We start from the raw sequence: 26,686 nt of genomic DNA, 5'->3' as shown, positions 1-26,686 counted from the left end.
AATCTCATTTGTATCTGCTTAAAGGATTAGACTCACCCACCACTTACCCTACAAGAGACAAAACTCAGAGACATGGCATAGTTTTTCAATTTAAGATTTTCAAAAATTTACAGTCAACTTACTAACTCTTCTTTGATCAGGTCCATGACAACTGGTAGGTAAGCATCCACGGTCTCCTTACACTCAGATACCAGGCCTTGGTCAGGAAGGAACTCACATATCTTCTCGATATAAGAACGGATCTCACCCTATGAGATGAGAGGAGGGTTATTGGCTGTGTTCATGCATGCAAGCAGCAGAAAGATGTGCCAGTTCTTCATTCTCAGAGAATGACTATACGCAATCTGGAAACACTTGAACTCTGAAGTGGGGTGGGGTGTGATGATACACGTCTTTGCTCTCCAGTACGAGATCTTCTCAGAGCCACCAGTGGTGATACTCACTGCACTAATACTTCTTTCAACACTAGTTTTTAAAAGCGTTAAGCCCCATTTGGAGATCACTCCCCCTCCCTGGGGGATCACCACTACCTACTACAATGAAGTCACATAGTGCCCTTAAGCTTACCTCTGTGCTATTGTCCTTCAAGAGATTCCCAGCCACTGTTACAACCTCTTTACATAAGTCACATGGGATGCTTTTCTGAGGAAAATAGAGTAAACAAAGGTTACTTCAGAGGGACCTAAAAGTTAGTAAATATACTAAGCTTTCCTTGTGCATTGCATTTTTCAAGCTTTTTGTGCTTTATTTCCTCTCTTCCAAAAACAGGCCAATTCTCTTCCTGTTTGAGCCCAAAGTCAAGGCCTTTTCAAATGTGTCAAGTTCCAGTTTCTAGGATAGACGGATGTCAGATACAAAACCAACATATGTGGGTGGAAGAAAGCAAAGCAATAGCACATCTACTGCAGTAAGAAATATCACTAATACAACATGTTCTCTTTCACATATGACTGTGTGAAAGTTTGCTTTTGATATGCCCATCTTAGAGGGACTTTCCTGTTCCACCTTCCCCTTCAAGACATTAAGGCTCCAGAGATTGTTTTTGACTGCTCTGTTTAGGAATTAGGTGGAAAGCATGCCACCATTTGATTTTGTGTTGAGGAAGGAGAATAATAGAAATAAGATCAGAATGACTCAAAAACTGTAATCCAAAAGTAGCAAGAGTGGGGGGTCAGACAGCCAAATCTTCCCATAAACAATTTTTTAATCAAGCTAAAACACTGCCTCTGGGGGCATGGTATTCAATCAATTTTTGGTCCTGTTTGTAGCAAAAAGAGTAAAACAAGGTGGCAGGAGGTGGGACCAGATGGTCTAGTAGAACTAGCCAGTCTTGTACCCTCCAACACATTTCCCGATGCATTTATACACCAATGTTAACCATATTAAAACATACTTTCTCAAGCATACAGATTTGGAAGGCGCACTGATTATACCATTATGGAGATGAAGGCCATTGCCACAATATAAGTTTCCACAGAAAATGCAGTACATGGTAAGTTTTAGCAAACGCTGCAGGCATATATATAATTACAATTTTACTTATTTTTCCATTGTGACACCTTCAAATTTAGTGTGGCTCAATGAGATCTCTGCAGCCATAATGGATGTTAGACAACAGGCATTAAGTTTATAGGATTCACTCCTGGAAGCATAAAAGGAATAAGTTTACACAGCTCATTCAGTTTCTGTCCAGGATGGTCTCTAGGTTATTCTTCCCTCTCCTGCTACCCTACAAAACAGTGACTGGACGGACATAGGCAGAAGTTAGCAGAGTGCTCTTCCTTTCCCTCCATAGCTTGCATAAGAAAATCCTATTTCTTTTTAAGATCTAAGTTAACACATTGTAGCCAAATCTTTGATGCAAAAATTTTGGCTGGCCTGAACATCTAGAAAAAAAAGTGTGATTCAAATGGCACCTTCCTTTTCCAAGTCAGACACAAACTTTAGAAACAGTTAAGCAGCACATGAAAATACAGATGAGCTGAATGTCAGTGGAACAAGTCCTAATTACACTCACCACAGAAGGCTTGTTCCAGACAGTTTGCTGACAGTGTTTCACAGCTCCACATTGTGATGCAGTCCGCAAATTCTGACACCATATCTCAGGACCCTTCACGCAGTCTTTCTCCCACAAGAGGGGGCTTGCCACAGCTGCTGAAGAGAAGTACATTTTCAAAATTGCACATCTGAAGGTCTCTCATACCCTAAGTAGTTACTCCACATGAACTTCTAAAGAAGTTCAATTAGCTTTTTAAAATAGATTTAAGACACCGATGCCCTTACATTTTAGGGTAGGAACTTACGCAGCTTGTAGTCAGATTTATACACAGATATCGCCCACCCACCTACTACCAGTCCCTACCCATACTTCCAACACAAACAAAATGCTAAGTTCTAATACATACATATTTTTGAATATTTAATATGCAATCAGATCAATTAAGCACTTCTTGAACGAGCTTTCTAAAGTGTGGGTTTCTTAAGAACCACAATGCTCCGACTGGGCTGCTTTATTTCCCCTACTTCCCCACCTTTCCTCAAAGTAAATTAGACTTGGAAAACTGGTATGGAAGAGCGACGATCGAACTGGTTAGGGGCAGTATTAACATTTGGGAAGCGGCCCCAATACTTAACCTCTGTGATCTATAGTCTTCTCATAAGGAGACCATGACACCAATGTAAACAAGCTAGTTTCATACTAAGGCAGAGGTGGGCAAACTTTTTGGCCCGAGGGCCACATTGGGGTTGCAAAACTGGATGGAGGGCCGGGTAGGGAGGGCTATGACTCCACAAACAGCCTGGCCCCCGCCCCCTCCCACTTCCCGCCCCCTGACTGTCGTCTTCCCCCCCCCCAGAATCGCCGACCCATCCAACCCCCCCACTCCTTGTCCCCTAACTGCCCCCTGGAACCCCATCCACATCCCCGCCCCCTGACAGGTCCCCTGGGACCCCGCCCCCATCCAACCCCCCCCGTTCCCCATCCCCAACAAAAAAAATTTCTAAAACAGACTCCAACAAGAAACTGCAGAATTGGAATTAAATTTGCAAACTAGACACCATTAAATTAGGCTTGAATAAAGACAGGGAGTGGATGGGTCATTATACAAAGTAAAAACTTTTCGCCCATGCTAATTCTTTTTTCCCCCTACTGTTACTCACACCTGCTTGTCAACTGTTGGAAATGTGCCATCCTGATTATCACTACAAGTTTTTTTTAATAGCTCACCTTAATTAATTACTCTCGTTACAGTTGGTATGGTAACACCCATTTTTTCCATGTTGTGTGTGTGTGTGTATGTATCTTCCTACTGTATTTTCCACTGCATGCATCCGATGAAGTGGGTTTTAGCCCACGAAAGCTTATGCTCAAATAAATATTAGTTTCTAAGGCCTGGTCTACACTACGAGTTTAGGTCGAATTTAGCAGCGTTAAATTGAATTAACCCTGCGCCCGGTCCACACAACAAAGCCATTTTTGTCGACATAAAGGGCTCTTAAAAACGATTTCTGTACTCCTCCCTGATGAGGGGAGTAGCGCTGAAATTGACATTGCCAGTTCGAATTAGGGTTAGTGTGGACGCAATTCGACGGTATTGGCCTCCGGGAGCTATCCCACAGTGCACCATTGTGACCGCTCTGGACAGCAATCTGAAACTCTGATGCATTGGCCAGGTAGACAGGAAAAGCCCTGTGAACTTTTGAATTTCATTTCCTGTTTGCCCAGCGTGGAGCGCTGATCAGCACAGGTGACCATGCAGTCCCAGAATCGAAAAAGAACTCCAGCATGGACAGTACAGGAGGTACTGGATCTGATCATTGTATGGGGAGACAAATCCGTGCTATCAGAACTCCGTTCCAAAAGACAGAATGCCAAAACATTTGAAAAAAATCTCCAAGGCCATGCTGGACAGAGGCCACAACAGGGACTCAACACAGTGCTGGGTGAAACTTAAGGAGCGGAGACAAGCGTACCAGAAAGCCAAAGAATCAAATGGACGCTCCAGGACAGAGCTGCAGACATGCCGCTTCTACGCTGAGCTGCAGGCAATTCTGGGGGGGCCGCCACCACTACCCCACCCCTCTCCGTGGACTCCGATGATGGGGTACTCTCAATTGCAATGCCTGAGGATTTTGCAGACGGGGAAGATGAGAAGGACGATGACGACGAGGTTGAGGAGAGCACACAGCACACCGTTCTCCCCGACAGCCAGGATCTTTTTCTCACCCTGACTGAAATACCCTCCCAACCCTCCCAAGGCGGTATCCCAGACCATGAAGCCGTATAAGGGACCTCTGGTGAGCGTACCTTTGTAAATATAAAACATGGTTTAAAAGCAAGTGTTTTTTAAATGATTAATTTGCCCTAAGGGCTTGGGATGCATTTGTGGCCAGTACAGCTACTGGAAAAGTCTGTTAACGTGTCTGGGGATGGAGTGGAAATCCTGCAGGGACATCTCCATGAAGCTCTCCTGGAATTACTCTAAAATCCTTTGCAGAAGGTTTCTGGGGAGAGCAGCCATATTCCGTCCTCCATGGTAAGACACTTTACCATGCTATGCTAGTAGCAAGTAATCTGGTATCATTGCATGACAAAGCCTGGCAGTGTACGGTCCCGATGTTTGCTGGCATTCAAGCAACATCTGTTCTTTATCTCTCTGTGTTATCCTCAGGAGAGTGATATCGTTCATGGTAACCTGGTTGAAATATGGGAATTTAATTAAGGGGACATTCATAGGTGGCCGTTCCTACTGGGCCGTTTGCCTGTGGCTGAAAAGAAATCCTCGCTGCAGTTAGCCAAGCGGGGTGGGGGGGAGAAGGAGGAGAGACATTGGCGCTGAGCTGTTCACGTTTGGCTAGCAGGGATCTTTCCTGCTATCAGCCACGCGGTGCGGTGGGGAGGAGGGTTAAAGGAGAGAAAAGGATGGGGGGGGTGTTTAGTTTGGTTTCCGTTGCTGCACGTTAACAGCCCTAAATGGACAACTCAATGGGCTTTGCTTGGTATGGGAAAGGAGGGCGCTGCTGTTATCAAGGTTGCAGAAGCCAAAAGACTATGGCTTACCATGGCCGCCTGCAAGCAGAATTCTGTTGCCTGGCGTGTTTGATCTCTAACACCAAAGCCGCAGGCATGCTATACAAGATGCAAAAAATGACCTTGTACCGAAATCACATGTGCTATGTAATGTGAATAGTGTTGTTCACCATGAAAGAGTATACCCATTGTTTTGTAAAATGTATCTTTTAAAATACTTCTCTCCTTTTTTCCTCCTGCAGCTGCAAATGTTTCAACCCTCCCTCCTCCATTCCAAAGGCTATCTCAGATAAGGCGGTGGAAAAAAAAAAAAAAAACGTACACGCGATGAAATGTTCTCTGAGCTCATGCAGGCGTCCCGCACTGAAAGAGCTCAGCAGAAAGTGTGGAGGGACACAATAGCACAGGACAGGAAAGCAGCCAGTGAACGTGAGGAGAGGTGGCGGCAAGAAGATCTGCGGGAACAAACTGACATGATCCGGCATCTGGTGGAGGTTCAGGAACGTAAGCTGGAGAGACTGCCACTGCAGCCCGTTTAATTGCCCTCCCTCCTCCCCAAGTTCCATAGTCGCCTCCTCACCCAGACGCCCAAGAACTCAGGGGGAGGGAGGCAGGCTCTGGGCACCCAACCACGCCAGTGGACAGAAGGCTGTCATTCAACAAGTATTGAAGTGGCCTTTTCCTTCCCGCCACCCCTACCCCACCAGGGCAACCTTGTGAGTTATCTCCCTATTTTTATAATCTATTAATAAAGAATACATGGTTTTTAAACGATAGTGACTTTATTTCCAAGCTGTAATCAAGGGGGGAGGGCAGCTGGCTTACAGGGAATTAGAATCAACCAAGGGGGCGGATTTTCATCAAGGAGAAACAAATAGACCTGTCACACGGTACCCTGGCCAGTCATGAAACTGGTTTTTAAAGCTTCTCTGATGTGCAGCACTTCCTGATGTGCTCTTCTAATCACCCTGGTGTCTGGCTGCGCATAATCAGCGGCCAGGTGATTTGCCTCAACCTCCCACCCCGCCATAAACGTCTCCCCCTTACTCTCACAGAGATTGTGGAGCACACAGCAACAATGGGGATATTGGTTTGGCTGAGGTCTGCGCGAGTCAATAAACTGCGCCAGCGACCCTTCAAATGTTCAAATGCACATTCTACCACCATTTTGCACTTGCTCAGCCTATAGTTGAACAGCTCCTTACTACTGTCCAGGGTGCATGTGTACGGCTTCATGAGCCAGGGCATTAAGGGGTAGGCTGGGTCCCCAAGGATAACTAGAGGCATTTCAACATCCCCAACAGTTATTTTCTGGTCTGGGAAGTAAATCCCATCCTGCAGCTGTTTAAACAGACCAGAGTTCCTGAAGAAGCGAGCATCATGAACCTTTCCCGGCCATCCCACGTTGATGTTGGTGAAACATCCCTTGTGATCCACCAGTGCTTGCAGCACCATTGAAAAGTACCCCTTGCGGTTTATGTACTGGCTGCCTTGGTGGTCCGGTCCTAAGATAGGGATATGGGTTCTGTCTATCGCCCCACCACAGTTAGGGAATCCCATTGCAGCAAAGCCATCTGCTATGACCTGCACATTTCCCAGAGTCATTACTTTTGATAGCAGCAGCTCAGTGATTGCGTTGGCTACTTGCATGACAGCAACCCCCACAGTAGATTTGCCCACTCCAAATTGATTCCCAACTGACTGGTAGCTGTCTGGCGTTGCAAGCTTCCAGAGGGCTATCGCCACTTGCTTGTGAACTGTGAGGGCTGCTCTCATCTTGGTATTCTTGCAGTTCAGGGTAGGGGAAAGCAAGTCAAAGTTCCATGAAAGTGCCCTTATGCATGCAAAATTTCGGAGCCACTGGGAATCATCCCAGACCTGCAACACTATGCGATCCCACCAGTCTGTGCTTGTTTCCCGGGCCCAGAATCGGTGTTCCACTGCATGAACCTGCTCCATTAACACCATGATGTCCACATTGCCGGGGCCCACGCTTTGAGAGAAGCGTGTGTCCATGTCCTCATCACTCATCATCGCGCTGCCATCACCTCCTCGCCTGGTTTTTCAGCTTCTGGTTCTGCATAAACTGCACGATAATGCGCGAGGTGTTTACAATGCTCATAACTGCTGCGGTATGCTGAACGGGCTCCATGCTTGCCGTGCTATAGCGTCTGCTTGGGCAATCCAGGGAAAAGGGCGCGAAATGATTGTCTGCCATTGCTTTCATGGAGGGAGGGTTGACTGACTACATTTACCCATAACCACCAGCAACAAATTTTTGGCCCCATCAGGCATTGGGAGCTCAACCCAGAATTCCAATGGGCAGTGTGGACTGCAGGAACTGTGGGAGAGCTACCACAGTGCACTGCTCGGAATGTCAACACTTGCCACGGTTCTATGGACACACACCGCCGAATTAATGTGCTTAGTGTGGACGCATGCACTCAACTTTATACAATCTGTTTCCAAAAATTTATTTCTGTAAAATAGGAGTAATTTCGTAGGGTAGACATACCATCAGGTGCCACACGTACTCCTCATTCTTTTTGCTGATACAGACTAACACGGCTACTATTCTGAAACCTGTCACTGTGTATTCTACTTTCAGTATGATGTGTAAATTATGTTTTGCAATACATTTTCGCCTAGTTACCACCACCCTCTCACCCACACCCTCTCCAAAACACTCTTGTTTGCTCTAGCTCAATTGCATTAAGTCTTTACAGAACCAAATAGATTAAGGAAAAGCCATACTTTAGCTTCAAGGTTCTCTTCAGTTAAAAAACCCCAGCCACCATCATGGCAACCAATGCTAGCTAAACAAGCTATTCATTCATGAGCAAGATCTCTTAAAAGAGGTTAATTGTGAAGTACTGGAGAGACTTCATCAGGAATTATTAATCCAGTATTTACAAAAAAGTGCAGAGTGCCTGCTGATCAAGAATCTGGAATTTCATTCTGCTTATTCATTTTAAAGGGACACCCCCACCTGTAACATCCAACAACATGATGAAGTATCTCCACACAATGTGTTTTCCCTCACAGGACACTGAAAAATAGGGGACAGGCTAAGCTAAAGGGTTAAATACGCATCCTGAAGGGAAAGCAGCAGTTTTCACAAGGGGGCACTGTCAATCCACCCAACCTTTTTGGGTTCATTGCCAACATTTGCCAAGGCTCCTGCTACAATTCATTTGCACACACCACATCTAGCTTCCATCTCACGTACGTTACAGCACCTCTAGACCTGTACAGCTGCATTGCAACACCTTCTTTGAGAATGGTTTCAGGGCTTCAGGGCTTTCTTTGAGAATTGTATTAGATAGTGAAAGCCCTGAAACCAAAAGAATGCTCACATCTTTTACCGGAATCTGCTAAAAATCTGTATTACAGATATAATGGCACTGTTGCCCTTACCGGTGGCCCATCATGGGACACCACAGTGACACAGTCTTCCTGATCAATTTTACTCTACAGATTAGAATATTAAAAGGTACTTACTGAAAAGCCAGCTGTAAACACTGGTAGAGAGCAATGGCGATTCTCATCATTACATCACGCCAAGTCCACTCTCTCCAAATCCATCCAGCCTAAGAGCAGACAGCAACTCCAGCACTTAGCCTACATGCCCTGGATTACAAAACTCTAATCCCGGCAGAAGCAGGATTTTCATTTGAGGAACCAGAGCTATGTGCATGTGCTCACATACAACTCCTTCTAGAGAAATATAGCCCTGGCTACAGCCTGAACTACGAAGTGATCTCGACCCAAACTCTGCAGCACCTGGTGAAAGATCAAACTATGTAGCAGCTTCAGATTATACTAAATAAAAACCTTTTACAAAAATTAAATTTGTATATCATCCTTTATTTGTACACGGATTTCAATTTCTTTTTTTTTTTAATAAATTCTCCCAGATTTTTTGCACATTGCAGCAGGTTGCACTGAAAACACACAACTGTACAGAAGCCATTCAGGGCAGGGGCCAAGAAGGTTTCGTAGCTACATAGGGCCCATCTGAGGTTTTGGCAAAGAGGAAGGGATGACACTCTTCTTTCCCTCCTCCTCCTCGAGGCTAGGACAGGAGTGGGCTGGAGTTTTTTTGTTTTAAATTAAATTTCCAATCCAGTTAACGGCTACTCAATGACCTAATATATAATCAGTCAATTATTACAGTTACAAATTTGTACTTATCGCAACTGTGATTTTTTTTAAAGCAATGTTTGCATTAGATTTCAGAATGGACATTCCCTTGAGTAGAATGGGGAACAGTTCACACCTATCAACTATAGTTTGAGGCTGTCTACAGACTCAGAAAAACAATTTTAAATAACTTTACACCAATGACTGTCTGGAAGATTATGTTTACAACCATAAGATCTAAAAAACAAGTTTTTGGAAAAACAAAAACATATTCAGAGTATGATTCTGCAGAAGTTCATAATGTTTTCACCTCTCCACAGGCCCTTGCTTATAGGCAGACGGTTTGGATCAGAGAATCTTTAAGACCAGTAAGATATTCACAAGACTTACTAAGAAAGTCTTGTGAAACTGCTTGCTCCAGCGGTCACGAGATTCATATTGCTGAGATTTGGGAATAATAAGAGTGGATTAAGTTTTTGGTTGGACTTTACTTTTTGAGTCACTAGTGGATAGTTACTGACTTCTATAGATGAGTTATCAGAAGGTGCATGTTCTCTTCTGCCCACTGATTAGTAAGGGGAGCGGTCCTCATTTTGCTCTGTAGTCATTGTTGCTAAAGCCCCCCCATGTCTATTTGTTTGCAGAATGCTACCGGTCGAATTTCTATTGGTGTTTTAGTCAAACTGGCATAATGGGCTATTAAAACTCAGGCCCGACTGCTCCCATCTACTCAAATTATACTTTCAAATAGATACAACCCTCTGCTAAAGCTACAGCCTTTTCTTTGACACAGACTTGATTAGTTTTCCTTGTAATGTTTTTATGAACAGTCTGATGTTCCCTCATGCATTTATTATGAGAGTCAGGTCTAGCATATGGCATCCCATTTACATGTCTAATGAAACTCTGAACTTTACTGGCTGACTTAAAAAAAAAAATCATTCAACTGCAGTATACTTCTACTAGGTGTAAGTTTCCTTGGGAAACCATCTCAGGTGGCTTATAGGATGATAATCTACAGTGAGGCATTTTTTCTCCCATTTGTTTAGCAAAATCTTTGATTTGGCAGCTGATTTGGTAGAGGCATCAGCTCCTGGATGTGAATACAGTGCAACGGAATGGTTAATTATGACATCCCTCTTCCTTGCTTGTGCTGTTTCTATGTTTTTTGAGGAAATCAGAGTCTTAGTACAAGGCAAAGCATAGCAACTGCTGCTATGGAGCATGACGAGACAAGTGATATCTGTTACAGATATTTTACTAATTCTTCAGTATGATCGATGTAGGTTTTGTGAGGAAAATATGAGGAGGGAAGTCTGCAGGAGACCAGCACCCTTTAGAGTAGTTTCAGGAACTATTAGATGGCATGTTATTTTAATGGCATTAGATTTTAATGAGATATTATAAAGTTATTACTAGATAAATTCATGGAGGATAGGTCCATCAATGGCTAATAGCCAGGATGGGTAGGAATGGATCACTTGAAGATTACCCGTTCTGTTCATTTCCTCTGAGACACCTGGCATTGGCCACTGTCGGAAGACTGGGCTAGACGGACCTTTGGTCTGACCCAGTATGGCCGTTCTTCTTCTTCTTCTCTCACAATCCTGATTTCCCTAAACTTTAGTTGGCTCCAACCATTATTGTAGTTACTAAGCCTCAGCCACAGACACTGCTAAAAGGCTCCCCATATCCTATGGAACTGAAGTACAACTTGTATTTGGGAATCCTTTCATGGCAGGAAAAACTCAGTTCAGCAGAAGCCAGGTGACAAACAAGGCCGTCTACTGGTCCATACTACTGAAACAACATTTGAAGTATGGAATTCAAAAGTTTTTTGAAAAGCACAAATGTAGTAGTGGATCAGTTTAACTAGACAGGGATGATGGCAATACAGTGAACAAGAGCCCTAGATTAACGGCCAGTATTTAACCTATTGTGTTATGTCAGTGCGATCTTCTGTGCAGACTTTTAGTCTTAAAACCAGGCTTGCTATGGTTTAGCTTATATCAATTAGATTATTATTAGTTTAAAAAAATAATAATAAAGTGCAATGAGCCTGCTTTAAACCAAAAATAAGGCAGAGGGGTTTGCACAGGTTTAACAGGTTTGTTTGGTTTTAAAAACCACCTTTTGTTAAACCAGGATAATTGTGTTTGAGTTGTACCTAAGTTCTTATCTAGATACAAGTCCAACAGAGCTGTTTCACAAACTTCTTTCTGCAGGAAGGTTAACAGTCAGTCCTATTCTTTTTGTGCCTATGTTGCTTATGTGGCCACTAGACTCTTGACAGAACAAACATTAACCACACATTAATTGTTATCAATTTTCAGCTTCATGCCTTTAATATAAATTTCTGCTCCTTGACTCTATATTGGACACAGATTCATAAAATGGGAGCAGTGTGGACTGCTCTATTTGCCAGCAAGGCATGTAAGTAATGAGCAACCTTTGATTAGAAAGAGTGGAAATAATATGCTTTTTTCAGGTTACCAGGTTGGTATAGAGAACACCAACAGTGTGATGCAAGTCTTGTACTTCTTACAGTGAGCAGGACCCAGCTGGAATAAGATTTTTAAAGGAACACCATCCAATAATTTTATGGTGCAAGTAATAACAGAAGACTTACAATAATACAAAATATGGTTTTCAGTGTATCCTATGCATTTGACAGCACTACTTCCTTTTTAGCAAGTTCCCGTTTGCTTGGAAAGTCCCCAAAATTTGGAAATACGATTATAAAAAAAATCCACAGAAACTGGTAGGTAAAGTACCCAAAAATACATTTAGCTCATTTTCTAATGTTGCATAGATTAGGAGTTTGCTGCAGTGCTTTTACCAATAGTCTGTATGGACACTCAAATTGAGCCTCTAGGTCACAACAAAGCATCCCCACACATCTTTCCACCAGTAGCTTTAAAAAAAAAAGTGACCTTGGTTTAGTATCTGCTCTTCACTCCTGAATGCAGCAGCAGAGTAATGCAATGCCACACGAGAGGGGCTATAATCAAGTGCCAGTCAAGTCAATCATGGCACACAGAACTTTCCTGCAGAAGAACAATCCTCATCAGGTATCAGGAGAAGCCACAAGCTTTAGAAGGTGAATGAATAAGATGCTCATGTGGGGAAGATGAGGCAAGTGGACAGTCAGCTGACTAACAGTATCCTTTCAACTGTAAAGAACAAAAACAGGAAAGCACAGGATGGAAGGCGAGATTAATAATGAAGATATGAACTACAGAACCAGTCACTCATAGTGGCTATAGGGATGGTGACTAACCAAATGAGTTCTTTGTGGGCACAGATCATTGGTTTATTCTAGTTCTACCAATCTCACTCTAGCACAGCAATCAGCCTTTAGCTCAGGGGTTGCAGTGGCTCGGTAAACTGCAGGCGCCGCCTCCCGCAGTTCCCATTGGCTGGGGGAGAGGAACAGAGATACCATCACTAGTCACCAGGCAGAGTCAGCCATGGAGGCAGCATCACTTTTCCCCTCCCCCCGAGTGAATATAAACAAGTCAAAATACCGAACACAACTATCTGATGCACACCTTGCTGCAATCCTGAAGTGTTGCCAGGTGTCTGGCAAACACTAAAAACTCTCTGGCAGGCGATGAATTGTATAAAGTTTGTGATACCGGCGAGCCAGGGAGCAGTGGTAGAGTATTCAAGGGGAAATATATAAGCCCAAGGCTAATTAAGGTGTGGCACCCTGTAGACTAGGGAGGGTGGCTACAAGTTAATTGGAGCACCTGCAGTCAATTAAGGCCCTGTCAGGAACCTAATAAAACCCCCCTGCTTCAGGCAGACAGGGAGAAGGAGGAAGGAGAGAGGACTGGAGCATGGAGGTGTGCTGTGAGACTTGAAAGATCAGAGAACTGAAGTAAGGGAGACCCTCCCCCAGCATCTAAGGCAGAGGTAGGCAACCTATGGCATGTGTGCCAAAGGCAGCATGCGAGCTGATTTTCAGTGGCACTCATGCTGCCCAGGTCCTGGCCACCGGTCTGCATTTTAATTTAATTTTAAATGAAGCTTCTTAAACATTTTAAAAACCTTATTTACTTTATATACAAATAGTTTAGTTATATATTATAGACTTCTAGAGAGAGACACCTTCTAAAATCGTTCAAATATATTACAGGCACACGAAACCTTAAATTAGAGTGAATAAAGACTCGGCACACCACTTCTGAAATGTTGCCAACCCGATCTAAGGACTGAAGAGGGGAAGAACCCGCAGGGGTTGAGAGGGGCTAGGGGCTCAGAGTAAGGAGCAAAGCCAGACCCCTCCCCCACTTCCCTCCTTTACCACCTTCCTGGGCTACTAGTGGGGCCCTTGGTGCCCCAGGGGCAAGGGGTAGCATCTTAGCCCCCCGCCAAGAAAAACGCAGGGCCCACCATACTAACATCGGCCATCTTGACACAAGTTGTATGACAGTTTTATTATTTCTAAGAAATTCAAAATAAAAAAAAATAAACATTTTCTTTTCTGAACACCATCTTCAGTGACATTATTGGCCCACTGGGAGGATGAGAGGACTGGCACTGTCCCTAAGGTAAATTGAGTTTGAGACCCTTGCTTTAGTTGGTAGCAATGACTACCTTGTCTAGCCAAACGCACATTCCCCAACTCTACACTACAGAATAGCCATCTGCAGAATTTCTGTTCCTGGATGTACATTCTATATGCTCAGACCACCCCCCCCCTTGCAGAACAACTTGAAATGTTAGCTATTACCTTCTTCCTCATCACCAGTGGCCATCATCTTGGCACCCAAGGGCTACATCTCTCTTCCCCTCCTGCCCACAAGCTGGGATACAACTTTTATGTTTTGCTGACACCACTATGTCTAATGCCTATTCAGTAGGGGGTTTCTCCCCTCTTCCTTATTTGTATTCCTCACCCTACTAATGTTGGGGTGCTGCCCTTTAGATTAGTATATTAATTATTTCAACTTATATGTCAATTTGTTGCCATGGCACTCTTACAGTCAAGACATCTGCAGATGTTCCCATCCTAAAATGTCCATAAGCTGGTGTTAGCTCACATTCCTGTGGTTGCCTGATGTCATTATGGACAAACTTTCCCCTTAAACATTCTATTCCCAATTCCCCAAAACTCAGGGGTGGCCATTACACCATTTAGCTGTGTCATAGTTCACAGACCTCAAGCCTTATGCAAACTGCTGAAGGCAATGTCTTACAGGATACAGGCCTGTAGGTTCCTTGCATTATTGCTGACTAATATAAATGCTAAAGCTGGGTCTATGAGCTACAAGTTTCCCCCACTGTACTTCTGTTTCTACAGCTACCAGTTTCAGGATTTTTCTCCCTTTACACAAGTCTAGTGTTGTAATTGACTATTATATAAAATGCAAGAAGGAAACCAACAACAGTAAGATTTCTGCTCCTTTTAAGATTTATTTAATTGGGGGTGATAGCAGGGAGAAATTTAAAGTTTATAGCCCTGAAAAGAGTTGCCCTAGTCAAGTCCCTATTCTCTCATAATAGCCTCTGTCACATGAAAGGAGGAGTGAATCCTCACTCTGACAGCACTTGGTTTGTTGCTAGCGCTGGACAGGCCAGGGGAAAAGTGAGGACAAAGTGCTGTTCATTACAATCATACATATAGCTTTTAGTACTTGCTGGATAAACCCAATGAGATTAACCTTTTAGTTATCTATAGTGTCCTTTTAATTTGTATATTCATTTATGTTTGGTGTCATCCACTTTTAGATGTTTTCTTCTCTTTACAAGGGCTCCTACATTGGTTCCCCCTTCCCCACCTGAAACTTTTACAATCTGCTACTTTTTACAACCAATGGTTTACAGCAGAGCTGTGAAGGATGATGAACTTGGTCAATAAGTAGGTATTATTATATTTAATTTTGTGTGAACTGGCTCTATCCTTTGTTTGCAGAGCAGATCTAGGGGCCATATTTTCATCTCTGCTTTTAGAAGGCAGTTCCCTGCGCTCTCAATCACTTCAGATTGATATGGAACAGTGTGGGTAGGGTGGTGTGAACAGGAAGGAGTTCCAAGCCTTATGAGGTCCACAACTTAGGTCTTTGGAAGTTGAGGAACAGCTGCACAACAACTTGGATCAAACCCCAAAGGTTAAGGTCCAGAGCCATTTGAGGGTATTTCCATTTACACCTGCAGGTTCCTGAAGCTACGATAGAAGTGTTAGGTCAGCTAGGATAAGTATGGAAGAACTTCCTTTGTTGATGGACAAAAGGTCATCTACCAGATCAACAAGTTCAGTTTCAGTACCACACACTGCAGCCTGACTGGAAGGAATCTAGAACTCTGGAAGATGAAATGTAACAGACTTTTCCTTCTTCCCTTCCAGCAGCAGACACAGAAAAGTGACATCATAGCTGCTAGAGTGTTTAAAAGACATTCCCTCCTACCGAATTAGAATCCTCCTCCTACCCCCAGCAGAAGCCGTGGGCTCCTCCCCCAGCATCAGGACAGACTTTTTAAAAGAATAGGTGCTAAGAAGAGATGTGTAACCTAATTTACATGCAATCCTTTGACACAGCTAAGGCACAGTGCCCAGGTATACTGAGCACTCACAGCATGTGAGGGTGCACATCATCTTCAAAAGCTAACCCTAACTCAGACCGTGGACTTCAATAGCCTTGTCACTCTTAAGCTAGTGGGTGAGCCACTATCACCACTACCAATAAAACTAACTTACATGTATCTCTGAAAAACAAGACTACAGAAGATTCCATTCAGTGGCTGGAAAGGGGATTCACAGACAGCTACAGCCAGCTTGCTGACTGCACCAAACAGCTACTTCTCCTGGGCTCAGAAAAAGCTATCAGGACTTCAGTCTCATTCTGATCAGTGTTTGTTAAACCTCCACCAGCCCAACTTTGTCTGCATTATAGAAACCTTCCATTGTTGTATGTACTGTTGGTCCCTGGCTAATACCATAGGTTTGGCACCTTGTTCCATCCTCAAGATACTCTATTTGCTAGATACCCAGAGGCAGAGTAGCAACTATTCCTGCATTTGAACCCAGCAGCAAAAGCTCACAGGAAACAAAGTTCTTTGAGCAAGTCCACTTATCTTCTGTAGTCTTAAAGATTATCAGCTTGGGAATCTTGGGAGTCTACAAGCCTCCAAACCCCAAAGACTTTCCAGAGAAACCCTGAATTTCACTGGTGTGTTGACCAAGACTTGTGCTGGGATATTTGCAGCATCCACAGACGGTATCTCTGATAAGACAGCATAAAGTCCTCAGACTCAACTTTAGATTTCTGCAGAGTTGTCTGACAATCAGCTATAACCTGACTGAATCCCTGAGCTGACAGATATAAGAACTCCAAGAATGACCATTAATCTGAGTCAGACCACTTTCTTCTCCAGGCAGAATAAGGACACACATCACAAGAGAAAGAACTACCATGGTCTGCTCCTCAACTCCAGAGAAGTTTTGTCCAGCCAAGGGGTCCAGGAGCAGGAGTGTTAGTGAAACATTACCACTCCATACCACCTTCCACCTTGTTGCCCAGAAGCACTGTTGTGTATTACCTGATCACTATGTTCGAGCATTCATATTTCCACCCTTCAAAAAGTACCAGACTGAACAAAAGGTATGGCAACATCCATCTCGGGAGTCAGTGTCCTCCATTCTGTTTTGAGGTTACCGGGCACAGAACAAGCAGGAGTAACTGCTGAAATGTATAGCTATGCTGCACTTTGGCCATGCCTCCTTCCTCCCCCACTCCGCCTCCCCAAACAGCAGTGGCTGCAGGGGAAAGATGTTTGAACACAAAGTATTTGGATTCCCCTTGCATCAAGACTAGTCACCCATCCACAGGAGAGCCGAGATTTTAGGCCAGTAACTGCAGACTAAGATAGAGTCCTAGTGTGGCAGATTGAGCAGCAGGGATCCACCACCGCTGATCCCAGAACTACAGAGCAGGGCATATACTCCTGGTATGAGCACAAAGACGGGAGAGCAGATGGAACCCCAGTAGTGCAGCTCCCCTTTTCACACTGCCACCCACAAGAGCAGCTTCCCCCTATAGGCTAGGCAAGGGACATGGAAAGAGAGACACTCGAACCTACCATAAGGGAAGAATAGCATGAGGCCTGGGAGCAGGGTCAGGAATACAGCATGCCAAGGGAAGAGGAAAACTTTAAGGCCAAAGACTGGAGAGGGGAGTAGTGGGGTGGGGGAGAAGATATCTATAGGAATGAGACTAGGGAAAATTGCTGGCAACTACCAGGTAATGTGGACTAAGGAGTCCGAATGAGAGAATGTCATGCCATGGGGGTAGCCCGTAACAGGAGGAAGGGCGTTTGTGTGCACATTTAAGAGTTTTCATCCTAACTCAGGAGACTCACAATGCTAAAAGTGGGGGGGGGGGGGGGTTGTTTTGTATTTTTTGTTTTGTTTTAAAAGACTCCCAAAATCAGAGGCTGGTAGTTCTCCATGCCTGGTAGTTCTCCAGTTACGCATGATCTTCTAGAGAAATTTGGGTATCAGAGACTGGAATTCCTAAAGCAAACAAAATCAGGAAGAGATTTATTTATTTATACACACACACACACACACACACACACACACACACACAAAGGAGCAAAAAGTGCAAACACTCAAGTTCCCCTTCATACTGGGATGAAAGGATGTTACCTTTAAACTGCTATCCGATGCTTAAGTTAAGCTTTGCTCTTTGGCCTCACCTACACACAAGAACTGCCTCAATTTAGCAGTGTTTAGAAACTCTTTACTACACTGGTTTCTAAACAGATCGTTAGATACAAAAAAGTGTTCTGGAAGAATCAACTCTCACTGAAAAAATTATGAGACAAAACACACCCATCACCCATGGACAAATGCTTTTCACAAGATGACCACTCCATCTCTCACCTCTCAGTCCTCAGCCTCAAAGGAAACACCCACTTTCAAAAAAATGAGCCTGGGATCTTAAATTCAGAACTCCGCCAAACACCAAATATCATGGCCTTAATAAAGGCACTAGATTTATGAATCATTACAACAATCTGTACTATGACTGTAGAGGTGCTAAATGCTGCTTCACCTTGAATGGTCTCCTGCAATGGGTGTTAATTCATCTGTTCCACCTTGTATTTAGCTGTGACATTCATAGGCCTGATCTACACCAGAGTTAGGCTGACATAAGGCAGCTTACGTTGACCTAATGTTTAAGCATCTACACTACAACATTCCTCCCACTGATTTAACTTGTGATTGCTGTAGGTCAAACTAACTTATGTTGACCTGTAGTGTAGCGTAGACATGCCCTGAGTACATTTCCCAGACCTGAAGAAGATTTGTGTAAGTTTGAAAATTTGTCTCTTACCTCACCCACCTTGTTTCTAGAAGAAAAACAAGACAGTTGTACAGTAATATGCTAACTGTTCCCTAATCAGGAAGGAGCAGAATGGACTGAGAAATTGATTGTAAATTGACCTTTCAGAATTCCTGTCCATCATACCCTCTGATTCTATTGCAGTGTTCAAAATTATATATATTTTGTGTGTCACAGCTAATATAAAATTTGCTGAAGCAGGAACAGCCCATGGAACCAAAGGCAGGCAGTAGTAATAATTCATATATCCCAATGGGTAAAGCAGGAACTTTCAACATACACATACTAAAAACCCTCATTATCTGAGCCACCACAGACAAGACTCCACTGTTTGTAGAGTTTTTGCTAACTGTAACATCAAAGAGGTCAACACTACCTGATGGATGAAGACAAGCTTTTTGTTAAGCTTCTAATCAGTTGTTTGCTTAATGCTTCCTCCCCTTGTGCTTTAGGAATACTCAGCAGAGTTTATAAAACTGTTATTTTGATACTACGTACACAACTTCAGCTGGCTTTTGTATAACCAAGAGCCCAGAGAGTCAAGTAGTTCTGTACAAGTGGCAACAGTTCACTACACATAAGCAGCTAACAAGTTGCAGGGTTACTTTGCTCTCCAGGAAACTCAACACGTATTATTTAATTTCATGTTTCTGAACTACCCTCCGAAAGAACAACAGTTCTTTAGCCCTAGAACTACCACTTTAAAGCAAAGGCATTTTGAAGGCTTGTCTACACACAAGTTGTACTGCATTCATACTGGCGTAATTAAAATGCTACATCTCCCCTGCACAGATGCAGTTTATTCCCCCTTCCCTTATGGAACTATGTGACACATTAGGTATACAATATCTTTATAATAAAGTAAATGCATCTAGCCTAAGGGGGGATTGTATCAGTACAACTATTTTGGTAAAAAGTCACATCCTGACCAAAATAGAGGAGTCTGTACAAAAGCCTATTTATACCAGGCCTGATTACCTGAAGCAGGACTTAAAAGCAACATCCTCCAACAGATTATTACTAGGGCCCTATCAAATTCACAACCATGAAAAATGTGTCATGAACCATGAAATATGGTCTCCCCCTGTGAAATCTGGTCTTTTGTGTGCTTTTACCCTATACTATACAGATTTCACAGGGGGAGACCAGCGTTTCTCAAATTGGAGATCCTGATCCAAAAAGGAGTTGCAGGGATCACAAGGTTATTTTAAAGGGGGGGGGGGGGGAGAGCGGGTGTCGCAGTATTCCCGCCCTTACTTTTGCGCTGCCTTCAGAGCTGGGCGGCCGAGAACAGTGACTATTGATCTGATGTCCAGCTCTGAAGGCAGTGCCTTGTCAGCAGCAGCGCAGAAGCAAGGGTGGCAATACCATACCATGCCATCCTTACTTCTGTGCTGCTGGTGGCGGTTCTGCCTTCAGAGCTGGACTCCTGGCCAGCAACCACCACTGGCCAGCAACCACCGCTCTCCAGCTGCCCAGCTCTGAAGGCTGGGCCGCTGCCAGCAGCAGCAGAGAAGTACGGGTAGCAATACCCCAATCCACCCTACAATAACCTTGTGTCCCCCCCCCACCCCCCGCAACTCCTTTTTGGGTCAGGACCCCTACAGTTACAACATGTGAAATTTCAGATTTAAACAGCTGAAATCATGAAATTTACAATTTTTAAAATCCTATGACCGTGAATTTGGTAGGGTCCTAATTGTTACATTGGAAAGAATGCTCAAGACCCATTATGTTGTCTTCAACTATTGCCCCTTTCCTTCCTTCCTTCCTCCCACAAATGAATTCACTTGTGCCGTTTGATATAGTTTCATGTAATATACAAAACTAGAGGAAGTACAGTCTGTCTAGACCAGGCAAACTACAGCCCATGGCCACATCCAGCCCACCAGCCGATTTAATCTGGCCCCCAAGCTCCTGCTGGGGGACTGGGTCTGGGGCTTGCCCCACTCCAGCCAGGATGCAGGGTCGGGGGCCACTCTGCACATGCGTGCCGCAGCTCCCGGAGGCAGCAGCAGCAGCATGTCCCACCTCCAGCTCCTATGTGCAGGGGCAGCAAGGGGGCTCCACACACTGCCCCCACCCCAAGTGCCAGCCTTGCAGCTCCCATTGGTCGGGAACTGCAGTCAATAGGAGCTGCAGGGGTGGCGCCTGCGGACAGGGCAGCGCACAGAGCTGCCTGGCCGTGCCTCTGCGTAGGAGCCGGAAAGGGGACATGCCGCTGCTTCAGGGAGCTGCTTGAGGTAAGTGCCGCCTGGAACCTGCACCCCTGAGTTCCTCCTGCACCCCAACCCCCTGCTCCCACCCTGATCCCGCTCCTGCTCTCCAAACCCCTCAATCCCAGCCCAGAGCACCCTCCAGCACCCCAAACCCCTCATCCCAAGCCCCACCCCAGAGCCTGCACCCCCAGCTGGAGCCCTCACCCCCCCACCCCGACAAACACCCCAGCCTGAAGTCCCCCCCGCACCCTGGACTCTTATTTGTAGCCTGCACCCCCAGTCAGAGACCTCACCCCCTCCTGCACCCCAATCCCAATTTCGTGAGCATTCATGACCTGCCATACAATTACCATACCCAGATGTGGCCTTCAGGCCAAAAAGTTTGCCGACCCCTGGTCTAGACAGTCTTAAAAAGCTTCTTCACTCCACATTACCTGCCATTTTATCTTGTTGATTAAGTCTTTTATAGGCAAAGCAACATAAAACCCTCACCCAGATGCACAGATCTTCAGGGGTTGTCTTCACCTACAGCGCTTCAGCTGCACTGGTGCAGCTACACTGCTGTAGCACTTTAATAAAGACACTACTATGCAGACGTAGGTAATCCGCCTCCCTATGGTACCTATGGACTGCTGAGCGCTCCCCCGTGGACTCCAGTACTCCACCAGGACAAGAGGCGCAGGCAGAGTCGATGGGAGAGCGGCAACAATCGACTTATCGCAGTGAAGACAACGCGGTAAGTAGATCGAAGTACATCGACTTCAGCTACATTATTCACGTAGCTGAAGTTGCGTAACTTTGATCAATTCTCTCCCCCCACCCCCTGCCACCCCACTTCCCCTCAGTGTGGACGAGGCCTATGTCAACTGGAGAAGCTTTTCCTCAACATAGTGCTGGCTACACCGGGGTTTAGGTCGGTATAACTACAGTAACTCCTCACTTAACATCCTCCCGTTTAATGTTGTTTCAAAGTTACATCACTGCTCAATTAGGGAATGTGCTCATTTAAAGTTGTGCAATGCTCCCTTATAACGTCATCTGGCTGACTTTACAAGGGAGCATTGCACAAGTTCCTCTTCTCAGCCTCCTCCCCCTCCCTTCATCCCAGCGCTTCCCCCGCTGCCAAACATAGGCTTTCTGGGAGGAAGGGAGCGGGTAGGCTGCCCCCCTCCCTCCCCCAGGCAGGGCCACCTGGAACGCAGGGGTTTTAAGGGGGCCCCGGCCTACAGCTCTAAAGCCCCTTTCAGAACGTGGACCTGCGAGCACAGACCGGAGGACTCAGGAGGAGCAGGGGCAGCCGTGCAGCCAGCAGCCGGAGAGAAGCAGTGATTTCCCCTTCAAAGCACCACTTCTTTCCAGCCCGCTTTGAAGGGGAAATCGCCGCTTCTCGCCGCTGGCTGCGCAGCTGCCCCTGCTCCTCCTGAGTCCTCCGCCCCATGCTCGCAGGGCCGCATTCCGAAAGGGACTTTAGAGCTGCAGGCTAGGGCCCTGGGGGCCCCTTAGCCCAGGGCCCTGCAGCCCCTAAAGCCCCTGCGTTCCTGGTGGCCCTGCCTGCCCCGGGGGGGTGGGGGGGGGTGGCTCCTAGAATCGCGGCCATGGGGCGGTGCCGCACTGCGCAGAGCCAACTGCACACCCCCTGCACCAAACAGGAGCTGCCCCAGGTAAGTGCTCTGCACCTCCTGCCTGCCCCAGCCCTGAGCCTCCTCCCGCACCCCCACCCTGAGCACCCTAACTCCCTCCCAGACCCTGCACCCCCAGGCATAAGCCCCAGGGTAAGCCAGGGGCACCTCCCCACCACAGTACAGTACAGTATATAATGCCTTTTGTCTGCCCCCAAAAAATTTCCTTGGAAACTTAGCCCCCACATTTACATTAAATCTTATGGGAAAATTGGATTAGTTTAACATCGTTTCACTTAAAGTTGCATTTTTCAGGAACATAACTACAACATTAAATGAGGAGTTACTGTACGTTGCTCAGGAGGGTACAATTTTCACACCCCCAAGCGACATAATTATACCAATATAGACTTGGCCTCAGTCTTCTGACTCTTTTCAGCTATAGGTCCACCTCACATACTCCATACCACCAACTGATACCTGACAACCAAAATCCAAAAAAACAGAGCAGAAAGAGATTGCTCAAGGATTGAGGAAGAAAAGCAGCGGCTGTCAGAGCTACACAACAAAAGACCAAGATGATTAGTGGGGCACTCAGTTTAGCAAATATATTTTAAAGGCACTGTATCTGAGAAGCATACTTACTTTGTAATATCCAACAGGAATTTTAAGACCTGCTTATTCCTATAGTGTCTTCTTTAAAATTAAGGTGGTGAATGCATGTGTACAAACAGCCTTAAGTTTTTACATTCCATCAGCCACATTAAAATAAGCTTCCAAACAATTCCTTTGAGACATGACAGCCAAAGCTAGACTTTAAAAAGACTAGCTCATGAAGTCAAATTATGCTGCAACATTTTCAATACTAAGGAAACTGATTGGAATCTGCATAATTCTTCCATAGAGAAGTAATTAGTGACCATAGCAAGACTCACGTGAGCAAGCACAGACTAAGTGGTGTAAGAACAGTATTTATAGAATAAACAGGTCTAACAAAAGTCCTCTGTTGGGCTCAATTGTTTCACGCAGAGACAGCAGAACCAGGCAGGGCCCCGCCCCACACACACACTCCCACCCCAATTGAAGTATAGGAGGCTGATCTACATTCCCTCCCTCGCAAAAAAATGTTTTCCAGCCCCACAATAGCTCAGAAACCAGTACAGGACCCAGCAATGTTTACACACACACACACACACACACACACACACAGGACCCAGGAAGGGCTGGAGTGGCCAGCAGAGCTTGACTTCAGGCTAGCTGCTGGGGAGCAGGTTGAAACAGCTCTCCTCTCCCCACCTTCCAGCCACTGTAGTCAGACACCCAACCCAGGGGAAGGGCAGGAGCATGCACAGAGGTGAGGGGAAAGGCACCAGCACCTGGGCACGGGACATCAAGGTACCAAGAAATAGCAATAGGAACTAACAAGCTGCCCCTTCCCAGCCTGTAGCAGCCTCCTCAGCCCCCCCACCCACCTACACCCACCCCTTTTATAACCAGACTAATTCACCCTCACGATCATAGTTACCTAAATACCGTACATAAAGTCTGAAACTTTTCTGAAAGCATTTTTCAGAACGCAGTTACATATTAAAACATAAAAAAGCTGTGTCATATAGCAGTGTGACCTGCTGCGGTCTCCTAATCAGTTATTTCTAAACAGCCAAAAAGTCACCTAAAGAACAATTTGTGAATGAGTTATGGCTTAAAACCTTCATTGTACTCAAAAGTTAAAAATCCATTTGCTCATTTACAAGTCAGACGCTTCTGGATGTGTGGGGGGACCAATGCCATCAGTTTCTGCAGACTATAGTTTAGAAGAGTTTTTAGCCATTGCTTGCAAAAAATACTTTTCCAATCAAGGTGATGCTGTGCTGTTTCCCCCAGTTAGTCTACAGACAACTGCAATATTTCTGCTGCTGTTCAGAGCTTTCCCAAGCTACAGAGTGAGGATTCACTGAGTATTTTCAATTTTCACTTCTACCATTCATAACCCTGTCAGTAGCTATGAAACTGACAAAAATAATCTCATTTTCACTTTGCTAACACTTGGCAAGGCTATGAACAGTAGCAGACAGAGGCATCAGAGCTATTCACTGAGGGGAAAACAGAACTCTAAGCCACAGGATAGATTAGAAACACCTCATCATCATCTTCAGCAAAGAGGCTGACAGGAACAGAGTAATGGACACAGCCATTAGCAGGAGTCTGGGTTGGCAAGTGGAAGAACAAAGAAGGGTTCTTTGCATTTACAGTAAAAAAGAGTTGGTAGGATTTCCAAACTTCAAGTATATCTGCTTCCAGCCAGTAGCATGGAATCCCTGATGAGGTACAGTATCCTGATAAGTCTTAACACAATCCCATTTTTCAGTAACTGGAGTCGAGGTTGGCCTCTCCTCATCTGCACTTTGTCCCCAGACAGTGCTCTCCTATTTAGGGTATTTGTTTTTGAATTAGGTATCAGGTTAATTTTTCAAGATGTGTTAGTTTTTTAGCGTAGATTTAAGATAGGTCCTTCATAAAGTCATATGATGACCACTACTCCACAATAACTCCCCCAAATCTTTTCTGTGTATTCCTTTCTTCATCTATCACCTTGTCTGTAAACTCCCCCAATATTTTGTTTTATTAATACAGACTGTTCTGGGCACAGAACATTTACTTACTTGCTAAGTAAAATACTAAGCCCATAGCACTATGGAAGCACTGAATATCAAACTAAATTGCATCATGGTGAGTATTGCAGTGTCATTAGTACAGTAATAGTAAGGCTCCAGGCAAGATTTATTTTCTCCTGACTCTCCACCCACACCATTCTCTTGAATGCTTTTTCCTTTTCTTCAGGGTTTTGGCAGCCAACAGTGTTTTACAATGCTGTGTCATTTACCGCAAGAGTCAGCATTATCTTTTGAAGTATGTGCCCATAAACTTGATACAAAACATTTTTGTAGACAAAAAAAAACTTTGAACATTTAAGATCTAAAGCTAAAGAGTCTAGTGCTCGCTAGAGATAAGGAGTTTAAGGTGTTATGATCATTTGGCAGGCTTGTTTGATTTTTCAGTACTTCCAGAATAAAACATGTATTAATTTTAATAGTCAATACTGTTAGCATTCAACTGACATCTGAAAAATCAAAATTAGTAAGAACACACCAACCTATTGCCCTGGCCACCTATTCAAAATAAGGAGTTGAGTGTAAACAACATGAGCAAAGATATTACAAGAGCTACAGCTATTTTCTTCAGACTGGGAGGGATGCGATCAGTCATTTAATACAACATCCAGTCCCATGGAGGCTGCTGAGCTCAGGCCAGTACTTACACAGTTAGATGCGAGACACTGACTCTGCCTACTCGCGGCTCTCGCTCCACGGAAGGTCTGATTAGTTAGCGCCCATCTCTGGCGTTTACGCGGCCATGACCCAGGCTGTATTTGCTGAATCTGACGAAGCTCGGAGGACGGTATTTACCTAGTCTCTCTTTGTGTAGCACCGACTGCACAGAGTGCAAGAGACAGCGCAGACTTTGGCCTGGATCACCCACCTCTGAGCCCTCCCGCGACCCATTCGCACGGCGGCGGGAAGGCTAACTCCCATGCCCTCCCCAGCGGTGGGGAGGGGACTCGGCCCAGCGCTTCCGGGCGCCAGGCCCGGGTGTCTCTGCCCAACCCCCCACACATACACAGACACCGGCCCCACTGCCCCTGGGCAGCTCCCGTTGCTGGAGCCGCTGCCCGGCCTCCACCCTCAGGGGCGAGCCCCGCCGACTCGGCTAGCCCGGGCACCAAGGAAAGCGGGATCGCCCCAGCCCAGAGTCTACCCGTGAGCAGCCCCCAGCAGGGCCCCCGCCCAACGCGCGCGCGCGCGGCCCGGCCCCGCTTACCAGCGGCCAACAGACACGGGAAAAACAGCAGCTGCATATCTGCGTCTCTGCAATGCGGAGCCGATCAGCTGATCGCAGCCTATATAGGGCCAGCCCGAGCCCCCCTCACTGCGCATGCTCTGCCCACCCTACTGGGGGGGGGGACCACCAGTACGCATGCGCTCATCACTCCACAGCGGACCCCACCCCCCGCAGCGTTTTCACAATCGCGCATGCTCCCTTTCTCCGGGTCTTCTGACGCTAAATCATCTCGCCCTAAGGGCGACGGGGATTAGTGGAGAAGGCGCATGCGTAGGAGGGAGTAGAGTGCGGGGGTTGGGGGGGTGCTCAGACACCATGGGACGGGCAAGCTGGGGGTCGTAGGCAGGGGCGGTTGGCTCAGCCCGCGCTGTCCCGTTATCTCTGCAGGGACGTGCCCTGGGGCGCCTGCAGGAGGCTGGCTGC

At 45.6% G+C, this 26,686-nt stretch overlaps 1 protein-coding gene across 2 annotated transcripts in view; it reads right to left on the bottom strand.

The window, feature by feature from the left end:
* LOC101949870 (prosaposin-like) overlaps window positions 1–26,452 on the bottom strand; it is a 44,861-nt gene extending 18,409 nt beyond the window's left edge. The window contains exons 1-4 of one of the 2 annotated variants that reach the window (XM_065551949.1): window positions 26,243–26,452; window positions 2,018–2,151; window positions 568–642; window positions 123–248 (exon numbers count right to left, since the gene is read on the bottom strand). In XM_065551949.1, the coding sequence (XP_065408021.1) occupies window positions 123–248; window positions 568–642; window positions 2,018–2,151; window positions 26,243–26,279 (372 nt within the window). In that variant the 5' untranslated portion in view covers window positions 26,280–26,452. Of the gene's footprint in view, window positions 1–122; window positions 249–567; window positions 643–2,017; window positions 2,155–26,242 lie in introns of both variants that reach the window. The other variant, XM_065551948.1, reaches the window with a different exon arrangement.
* Between the last annotated feature and the right edge of the window lie 234 nt (window positions 26,453–26,686).

The sequence above is a fragment of the Chrysemys picta genome, chromosome 7 (assembly GCF_011386835.1).
Source record: "Chrysemys picta bellii isolate R12L10 chromosome 7, ASM1138683v2, whole genome shotgun sequence".
Lineage (NCBI taxonomy): Eukaryota > Metazoa > Chordata > Testudines > Emydidae > Chrysemys > Chrysemys picta.
This window is presented reverse-complemented; position numbering and strand designations above follow the sequence as displayed.